The following is a 10689-nucleotide window of genomic DNA, read 5'->3' on the forward strand; positions in this document are numbered from 1 at the left end:
GAAACTTGTGCCTAGCCTCAGAGCTCTCAGAAGTACCGCTACTGAGCTGAAACGACAGAATATCCTTCCACAAGGCGACGATAATAGCTCAGACAACTATGCAGGGAAAAAAACACCCCGCACTGCATCGGTAGTACCATTACAATTCTTCAATTCTCGATTTATTAGAAGCGGTTCGCGTCGCACAAGATTGAATAGGAAGGAATGCATAAGCCTCCATGGATCAAATCGCACGATGTGGAATCAAGAAGGGAAGTACTCCTAACAGTCCTGCAACCTCCCGAGGATAAGTACAGATGTCTCCGTACCGATCCGCGAGACTCTAGTAGACTTGCTCATGACTCGTGAGACCCTAGGAACCTAGTGCTCTGATACCATGATGTCACGACCCAAAATCCACTAAGGGTCGTGATGGTGCCGGACACCGCTGTCAGGCAAACCAACTAAATTACTTAATTAAATTCTCGTTTCAAATGTTTCTGAAATCTCTTCTCTTATACGCTTAAACTATACATAGTAAATTCCCCTGAATAAGAAATGAAACATTTAACAACTTTCAAAATTCTGAATAAACCCATAGACATCCCCAGAACACGGTATCACAAGTGCGTGAGCTATTTCTAAGAAACCATACAATGCAACATCCGTCTGGAATACAAATTGGACAGAAGGTAAATACAATACACTGAAAGAGACTTTACTAGTTGTGGGTCGCCTCGAGGAAATACAGCTCGCTTAGTCTCCGGGTCGCCCGTGCTGCTACGCCCAATAGGCCAGTAGAAATACGTGTACCTGTGCAACAAAATGCACAGCAAGTGTAGCATGAGTACGAAAACAACGTGTACTCAGCATGTATACCACCTAATCTTGAAGAGGTAGAGACGAGATGGCAACTTCGACACTTACTAATGGTCAAATGATAATATTATTAAAGCGATGACTCACGAATTTATTAAGGACAGCAGTAGATTCAAATGAATTACTAAACAGGTAAAAATTCCTTTTTATAAAAAGCCTCCGGATTCATGATCCATTAATTAACAATTATCTCAAGTCGGGGAGAGCAGATGGCAATATCAATAAATCTCAAGGCAATCAATACAAGCATGCGCAACTCATGCTGAGGTTGTACGACTCGATCCAACATAAATGTAAATTGTCACTGCCGAGGGTCGAGCGGCACGAACCATAGATGCATCTATTACCCCGCTCGCGAATCATACATGCGACACGGTCAAATTTAAATAAACAATCACCTTGCTCGCGTACCATACATGCGACGCAGGTACACATAGAAATACATGCTCAAACAGCAAATTAAGAGTTTATCGGGGAACATTTATCCAAATAAAAGCCAATCCTCTTTTAATGATTTAAGAAAATGAAGTTTAACCATCTTAGAAATTCATTTACCAATTCAATAGGATTTAAGAAATTCAATCGTCAATAAGATCACAAATATTCCAAGTATAGCATGCTTTTCGGTCCTAGACTACCCGGACTTACACATATTAGTAGCTACGCACGGACTCTCGTCACCTCGTGCGTACGTAGCCCCCACAAATAGGAGCACATAACCAATTATTTCACCTATGTGGACAATTATTTCCCCGCCCTTCCGAAGACTCGAATCGATGCTAAATGCTCCAAAGCTAGCCAATAATGATGCAAATCCATTCATATATGCTCAATTACTCATTATAATCCAATTTATAACAATTCCTAACCCCGATCGAAAAGTTGACAAAAATGCCCTCGGGCCCACGTGCCCGGATTCCGAAATTTTTCGAAGAACAAGTTTACCCATAACTAAACAAACTCAATTATATAATTTACTCTCAATTTCATACCCAAAATCGTGGTCAAATTCCAAGAATATCAATTTTCTAGGTTTTCCTCAAACCCCCAAATTTCTACCAATTTTCATGCTAAAATCCATACATACTCGATATATTTAACTCAAGAGGGATGGGATTAGCTTATTTTATCGTTGATGATGAAAATCCCCTCTTGAAAATCCTCCAAGAATCGCCCAAGCGAAGAAAATATGAGAGAAAATTGGCAAATCCCGATTTTTAAAACACTCTCTGCCTCCAGCACTTTCCCCACCTGCGGTCACTTGACCGCTTCTGTGGTTCCGCAGGTGCGAGGCCAATTGCCGCTTCTGCGGTCCGGGCTCCCTTGTCCATTTTCGCTTCTGCGCCCTCTCTTTCGCAGATGCGGTCCCGCATATGCGGCAAAACGACCGCATCTGCGGTCCCAGCTCTCTTCCACCAAATTCCGCATCTGCGATCATTGGGCCGCTTCTGCGGCTCAGCGCCTGCGGCCCTAGTCTCGTAGGTGCAGTTACACCAGCAACCAGCAACTTCAGCTCTTCTTCAAACTCCGAATTCAATCCGTTAACCACCCGGAGTCCACCCGAGGCCCTCGGGACCCCAACCAATCATACCAACCAGTCCCAAAACACATTACGGACTTGCTCGAGACCTCAAATCATATCAAACAGCGCTAAAATCACGAATCGACCTCCAATCCAAGCTTTATGAACTTTAGAATTTCAAACTTCTACTTTCGATGTTTAAACCTATCAAATCACGTCCGATTGACTTCAAATTTTGTGCACAAGTCATATTCGACATTACGGACCTACTCCAACTTTCGGAATCAGATTGCGACCCCGATATCAAAAAGTCCACCTCCGGTCATACCTCTCAAAACCTTCAAATTTCTATCCTTAGCCAAATGGCTCCAAAATGCTCCCTGGACATCCAAATTCACTTTCAATCGCGCTCCCAACTCCAGAATCACCATACGGAGCTAATCCCAGACTCGGAATCCCAAACGGAGATCAATAACACTAAAATGTACATCAACCCAAACTTATGAAATTTCCTCCAAAATGCTAACTTCCACAATAGGCGCCAAAACGCTTCCGGTTCATCCAAAATCCGATCCGGGCATACTCCCAAGTCCGGAATCATTATACGAACCTACTAGAACCTTCAGGTCCCGATTCCGAGGTCGTTTACTCTGAGATCCCATCCTAGTCAATTTTCTCAACTTAAAGCTTACGAAATGAGAATTTCCTCTCTAAGTGAACTCCGAACTTCCCGAAATTTAATTCCGACCATGCGTACAAGTCATAATGCCTGAATTGAAGTTGCTCATGGCCTCTAACGGCTGAACAGCACGCTAGGGCTCAAAAAGACCGGTCGGGTTGTTACAGAAGCCTAATATGGATGAAATAATGTAGAAGTGGGAGACTTTGAAGTGTGATTGGTACAATAACAAATCGATGTCTAATCTTGTGCTTTTGTGGGATCAAATAAAGGCTGATTGGGAGAGAATAAAACCATAGTTTTTTGCCATTGAATCATTCCAGAACATGCTTAACCTGGAACGTAGTTGTGGAGGTTATTCAACCTTGTTTGACAAGGTTGTGCAGCAGTTTGATAGTTTTAAATTTCCCATCGGGGACGAATATTCCAAGCTGCAAAACAACCTAAAGACTCTTCTTTCTCTTATGGATAGAGTAATCGTTGAACAAAGTCAGCTGCGTGATGAATTTAACAAGTTGAAGAATGATCTCGTTGGACTCTGTGGTCTTTTGCCTGAGTACCCTATAGTTATCTCCGATACTGATGATGATGAGATATTTAGAGAAATTGAGGAGTACTATGATGATGATGATGATGGTAATGATGCATAGCGTTTGTAATCCTTTTTTTATGTTTTAATGTTGTGCTGTTTTGTTTACTTCAGCATATTCATTAGAGAATATGCTGAAGTTATTAGGTTCATTTTGTATAACTTCAGCCCATAGACGCTGAAGTTTTTGTTTGTACTTTGTGTGTTGTCGTCATCTCTTTCTGTATCAATGTAATTCTCATCCTCTTTCTTCTTAGCTTTTTGTTGCATTATCCTTGTTATTGTTGGTATTTGCTTTTTGCTTCTAGTCATTTCTGAGTTAATACAATTAGTTGGTTTTTATGTTTAGTTTTTGCAATCATTTTTTATGTTTTTATGCTGTGCTTTTTTGTTTACTTTAGTGAATATGCTGAAGTTATTAAGTTCATTTTCTATAAATTCAGCCTAGAGATGCTGAAGCTTTTGTTTGTACATGCGTTTCTTTTGTGTGCTGTACGCATGTGTGTGTGTGTGTGTGTGTATGTGTTTGTGTGTGTTTGTTAAGGATATGTATTTGACATACTGTAACCTGAAGTTTTTTTTCGTTGAAGTCATTGCGTACTTTTTTAAAATGCAACCAAACCTGTAAGCCTGCGCAACAAAAATGAATGATTTGTACTTTAGCAAAATATAAAATAGTCCAAGAGCTTTTTTTTATTCGTATGAAAAAAATCACATTTTAAATATGTCATACAATAATGAAAGTCTAAATTCATACCAAGGATTATTGAAGGTTGGAGTATTTTTCAGTGTGTTTCTTGGAATATGGATGAGGTGCTGGAGAAGACAAGCAAGTTGTTCTATTATGCCCTACTTGTTTACATCGACTGCATTTTGTAGACTTTAATGGTACTGATTCAGTCATAGGGATATGCCTCTTCTTTTGTCTTCTTCCTTGTAAAATCTCTACATCGGGAGGTTTTGTGATCTCAGATTGTATATTTTGTGGTATATCCCATGATTTTTGATCTCCTATGGTATTCACATGACCTTCATATATTTTCAACCATGTTTCCTTTGAATACCAATTTGAGCAGTAATTAGATTTCTGCAAATATCTCTTATTAATAGCAGCAATTGCGTGTGGACAGGGCAATTCATCAAGTTGGAATTCCAGGTAGTCACAAGTTCTTTTTTTTTAAGTCCACAATGAATTCGATTCCTTCACTATTTATTCTAAACAACATTGAATCAAGGTTGAACACCTAACAAGGAATAAAAAATTAAGAAAAAGTATGAAGTTTTTTCAAAGTAAGCAGTAAATCACTGCAACAGATATAAAAAGCTAAAGTTAACAAATATACTCACAAACATTTTGCAAGCCAATTCCATCTTCTTAGTCATCTCTTCTTCTGCCCATATTGATACTCTGTGAAAAGTTTTATTTGCCTTTTTTCTCCGTTCGTAAAACCACTCTCCCGACTTTTCTTGGATGAAATCTAATATTCTTAAAATAGGCATTTCTCTCCCTTTTAGTAAAACGGAATTCATTAATTCTACCATGTTTGTTGTTAGCATATCATAACGTCGCCGTGGGAACCACGATCGAGCCCATATCTCTAGAGGCTCTTCCATTACGTAATTGTATATTTTCTTGTCAACACTTTTGAGTTGGGACATTAACTGATTAAAATCTTCAAGTTTGTATGACCTTGCAACACTTTGAAAAAGATTTATTACTGTGGCTTTTGCATGTCTTTGCTTTAAATTTTTCTTAAAGTGATAGAGGCAGATACCATGGTGAGCTTCAGGAAAAACTTATCTAATCCCATTTGTGATCGATTGGTTTCTATCTGACAAGAAAACCAGTTCACGACGGACTTGAATTGCTTTCCTCATTTCCACAAAGAACCAAATGTATGCCTCATTGTTTTCTGAATCTGCTACACCAAAACATAGAGGAAAGATTTGATTGTTTGCATCCTTTGATACAACAACAAATAGAACACCACGATATTTTAACTTTAAAAATGTTGCATCTATATCAATAACGGGTCTACAATAGGACCAACCAGCTATTGATGCCGCAGGAGCAAAGAACATGTAAGCAAATCTGTACAATGAAACACAAAAAAACAAATCATAAGGTGTGAAGTTTTTCAAATAGGAACATTTGAAACTTCAGGCTGGTGGTTAGTATTATTTTGCTTACCTATTCTGCCCATCTCTTTTTATGCTTGTGTACGTTCCTGGGTTTTTGCGCACCATCATGTGCGGGTATGAAGGAAGAATCTGGTAGTTCTCTTCAGGTGTTCCCCTTATGTCAATCCCAAATTTCTTTTTCATTTCATTTTTTACAAAGGCTGGTGTAACCTCTATCTTTTTGTCTCGAACATGTTCTATAATTTGTTCACTTATAAAATTTGATGTAGCATGCTTCTGATATGTTTTTCTTGCATCAACCGAGCATTCATGGTTGTTATGATATTTTATCACCCTGAATAATGTGGAATTTTTTATTCTGGTAGCACGTACATTCCAACCACATTTGTCCATGATGCATTTCAGCTCGTATCTCTTTGAACATGATCTAACAATAGTGAATTCAACTTTCTGGTTTATCTCCAAGTTGCAGAAAAATTTAGTCATGTTTTGTTTGTTCTCAAAAATTGATCCGACTCTTACTTCCTCAGGCAACGCATCGTGCCTAAGTATTTTACATGGTGGAGATTCTTTCAGCTTTCTCATCAATCTTTTTCTTGATTTCTGAGAAGCACTAGAAGTTTCAGCAATTTCTTCAATTTTATCTGATATTATCCGTATAAGCTCCATGTTTACTTCATCTTCGTTGTTGCTTATCATTGAATAAGGTAACAAAAAACTTTGTTGGATTGTGTGCTGGTTGTCAATTTGCATTATTAGCTATCCTTCTTCTTCTTGGTCATCGATAAACTGGTATGAATTTATTAGAGGAGCGAGTAATTGTTGCAGCATTATATATTCTGTGACGATCCGACCGGTCGTCTCATGAGTTACTGCTCCATTTTCCCCCATTTCTGCTTCTTTATGCTTTGTTATCTGTGTTTTGGTGGTATCGGGTTGGTCGGATTGGATTCGGATTGGTTTTGGTGAAGTTTGAGACACTTAGTCTCTTTTAAGGAAGTTTAAGTTGGAAAAGTCAATCGGATGTTGACCTATATGTTAGAGGGCTCGGATGTGAGTTCCGATGGTTCGGTTAGCTTCGGGAGGTGATTTATGGCTTAGGAGTGTGATCGGAATGGGTTTTGGAGGTTTTGGAATAGATTTAGGATTGAATTGGCGAAGTTGATATTTTGGCAATTTCCGGTTGATAGGCGAGATTTTGATATAGGGGTCGGAATGGAATTCCGAGAGTTGCAGTAGCTTCGTTATGTGATTTGGGATTTGTGTGCAAAATTTCAGGTTATTCGGACGTGGTTTGGTTGGGGTTTTTATCAAAAGCGGAATTTGGAAGATTTTTAGAAACTTAGGCTTGAATCCGAGGTGTTTTGGTTGATTTAGTGTTGTTTGAAGTGTTTTGATGATTGGAACAAGTTTGAATAAGGTATTGGGATATGTTTGTGCTTTTGGTTGAGTTCCCGGGGGCCTCGGGGTGATTTTGAAGGGTAAATGGAGAAAATTGGATTGTGTTGCAGCTGCTGATGTTGCTGCTTCTGATATTTTCGCACCTGCGGTTTGGGGACCGCAGGTGCGGCGTCGCATATGCGATAGGATGGCCGCAGATGCGGATTTGAAGGGAGGAGTTAGAAACCGCAGATGCGGTAGAAGGACCGCACCTGCGGAGCCGCAGATGCGGCGAGTGGACCGCAGATGTGGTAATTGGTCCGTTAAGTGATTTCCGCAGATCCGGAGGAAAGACCGCAGATGCGGTACCGCAGAAGCGGGTATTGTGTCGCAGATGCAAAAAGGAATGGGCAGAACATATAAGTTATTTCATTACGCGAGTTTGAGCTATTCCACCTTTTTTAACTTCGGCTTGAGAGCTTTTGGACGATTTGGAAGAGGGATTTCAAGGGAACTTCGTTAGGGTAAGGATTTTGGACCTATAACACAATTCTATGTAGTATTTCATGAATTTAGGGCTGTATCTAAAGGAATTAAAGGGCAAAAATGGAGGATTAGGGCTTGAGTTTAAGAGGCCTTCAAATGGGGATTTGAGGGGTCATTTGGACTCCGATTTTAGTATTTTTGATATGTTTGAACTTATGGGGAGATAAGGAACCCGTTGGTGTTAAAATTTTTGAATTTCGAGACGTGGGCCTGGGGGTCGGGTTTTGGTAATTTCGGGATTTGTGCCCGTTATTGATTGTTTTTGCTTGGGCTTTGTTACCTTGGCATATTTTGACGTGCTCGTTCTAATTTTGGATAGATTCGACGTGCGTGGAGGCCAATTCGAGGGGCAAAGGCGTCGCGAGCTAGAGATTTAGCCGGTTCGAGGTGAGTAATGATTATAAATGATGTCCTGAGGGTTTGAAACCCCGGATTTGCACATCGTAGTGCTATGCTGAGGTGAGACACACGCTTGTTGACGAGCGTGGGATCGTACACTATTGGGGATTGTGACTTGGTCTATCCCGGTTGATGATTTTACTGTGTATTTGACTGAAACTTATTTGCTATCATTATGAGTTGGGCTGAATGCCATATTTGGGCTTCGTGCCAACTATTTGAACCCTTCGGGGCTTTTTATTGATATTTCCTCACTGTTTGACTTACTACTTGAACTCAGTCATGTTATTTTCCACTATTTTACTACTCAGCCATTTTACTCAGTTTTGAGACTTAAATGATATTTTAAATGATGTTTTTTAAGTTGAGAAACACTGTTTTACTATTGCCCGAGGGGCTTGGGAGTATTTTTGACTGAGTAAGGCCGAGGGCCTATGTTGTGAGGAAACACTGATACTGATTTGAGGCCGAGCACCCAAGATATGTTCGCCACGAGGTGGCTTGATTGATATGAGGCCGAGGGCCTAGTTTTGATGCCACGAGATGGCTTGTTATTGCGCTTGGGCCGTAAGGGGCCCCTCCAGGAGTCTGCACACCCCTTGTGAGCGCGGGTACCCATTGTGATGTGTGATTGAGCCCGAAGGGCTGTTATTGTTCTGAGATGTTGCCCGAGGGGCGGATGTGGTGATACTGTGCCCGAGGGGCGAGCTTCTATTTATTTACTGTACCTTAATTGTCTGTCAATTACCTGTTCACTTGTTGAAAGAGGATTTCACTTGTCTTTTCACTGGTTTACTTCTTTTAAATAATTTTACTTCTTCATTATAGAATGCCTTGTGCCTTGCGTGTTTTCTTACTTTCAGTCATTATTTACATTTGTTACTCACTGAGTTGGAGTACTCACTTTACTCCTTGCGCCCTGTGTGCAGATTCAGGCGCATAAGGTCCCGCTCCCGAGTGCTGATTCCTCCAGATTCAGGCGAGCTTTCGAAGATTTCGAGGTAGCTGTTGACGTCCGCAGCCCCGTGTCTCTACTCCTTTATCATCTCTATTTCCTTTCAGACATTGTACTAGTTATGGATTTATCAGAATTCTATTATGACACTTAGATGCTCATGACTAGTGACACCCCGGTTAGGGCTGTGTATGGGTGATTCTTCTGCGTATTTATGTTATTATCAGTTATTTCAAGTTGTTTTTATCATGTTTAAACTGTTCTTAAATGCTTATCGGTTAAAAATTGGAAAATGGGAAGTGTCGGCTGACCTTGTCTTCACGAGAGGCGCCATCACGACCGGGTTTGGGGTTAGGGTCGTGACAAGTTGGTATCAGAGCCTAGGTTACATAGGTCTCACGAGTCATGAGCAAGTTTAGTAGAGTCTCGCGGATCGGTACGGAGACGTCTGTATTTATCCTCGAGAGGCTGCAGAACCTTTAGGAAAACTTCACATTCTTGAACTTCTTGTCATATGAATTTGTTGATCCGAGTACTAAACTTTTGTTAACCATTCTGTCACAGATGGTGAGGACACGCGCTATCGGACAGGATGGTCGATCACCAATGCCACCAGCTGCGGCCACTAGAGGCCGAGGATGCGGCCGTAGCCGTGGTAGAGGCAGAGCAGCGAGGGCAGCACCTGCAGATCTACCAGCTTCCCCAGTTCAGGACTAGGTCCCAGCTGTGGACCCTCCAGCAGCACCAGCTCAGGCACCAGCTGTGCCTATTGTGATTCCGGGTCTTCAGGAGGCCTTGGCTCAGATCTTATCAGTTTTCACTGGCCTACCTCAGGCGGTTTCAGCCACTACAGCCGCAGCTACTTCACAGGCCGGAAGAGGCAGTCAGACTCCCGCCGCCCGCAGACCTGAGCAAGTCGTGCAGGGACTTCAGACGCTGGGGGCACATCCAGCCCAGCCGGTCGCAGCTTCTCAGGACTATGTAGTTCCTGTCATGCTAGAGGATGAGAAGCGTAGGTTGGAGAGATTTGGGAGACTTCAGCCTCCGACCTTCGGCGGAGTAGAGGGCGAGGATGCCCAGGGCTTTTTGGACAAGTGTCAGAGGATGCTTCCAACAGCCGGTATTCTGGAGACCAGCGGGGTCGCTTTCACTACCTATCAGTTTTCAGGACCTGCTTTTACTTGGTGGGAGGATTTTGAGAGGCATAAGCTTGTTGTTGCAGCACCCTTTTTCTGGCAGCAGTTCTCCGTTCTCTTTCTGGAGAAGTATGTACCGCAGTCTCGCAGAGAGGAGCTGTATAGACAGTTTGAGTGGTTGCGTCAGGGGGAGATGACCGTGTCGCAGTATGAGTTGAGGTTCTCTGTGTTGGCTCGTCATGCCATCTAGTTGGTCCCGACAGATCGAGAGAGGATCAGGAGGTTTGTCGATGGTCTTACTTATCAGCTCCGTATTCTTATGACCAGGGAGAGGGTGACTGGTGCTACATTCGAGGAGGTTGTGGATATTGCCAGGGAGATTGAGTCTGTCTGTCGCCAGGAGCGAGAGGAGAGGGAGGCCAAGAGGCCTCGAGGGTCTGGTAGCTACAGTGGTGGTCCTTCGAGGGGCCAGTTTCAGCACGG

The 10689-nt window shown here is 41.9% G+C and overlaps 1 protein-coding gene across 1 annotated transcript; it reads right to left on the bottom strand.

Moving 5' to 3' along the window:
* Window positions 1–5445: 5445 nt before the first annotated feature.
* Window positions 5446–6459, bottom strand: LOC109241078. The gene is made up of 2 exons (XM_019407789.1): window positions 5840–6459; window positions 5446–5740 (listed from the first exon to the last, which is right to left on the bottom strand). The coding sequence occupies exons 1-2, from the start codon at window positions 6457–6459 to the stop codon at window positions 5446–5448; spliced, it is 915 nt and encodes a 304-aa protein (XP_019263334.1).
* Window positions 6460–10689: the final 4230 nt, after the last annotated feature.

Source organism: Nicotiana attenuata, unplaced genomic scaffold, assembly GCF_001879085.1.
Source record: "Nicotiana attenuata strain UT unplaced genomic scaffold, NIATTr2, whole genome shotgun sequence".
Classification (NCBI taxonomy): domain Eukaryota; kingdom Viridiplantae; phylum Streptophyta; class Magnoliopsida; order Solanales; family Solanaceae; genus Nicotiana; species Nicotiana attenuata.

What these genes read in the sequence shown, in the direction of transcription:
- LOC109241078 (XM_019407789.1), bottom strand. Translation starts at nt 6,459, where the DNA reads ATGGAGCTTATACGGATAATATCAGATAAAATTGAAGAAATTGCTGAA. An exon ending in AAAAGAGATGGGCAGAATAG is followed by an intron (nt 5,741 to 5,839) that starts GTAAGCAAAATA and finishes TTCATTGTACAG; the next exon opens with ATTTGCTTACATGTTCTTTG.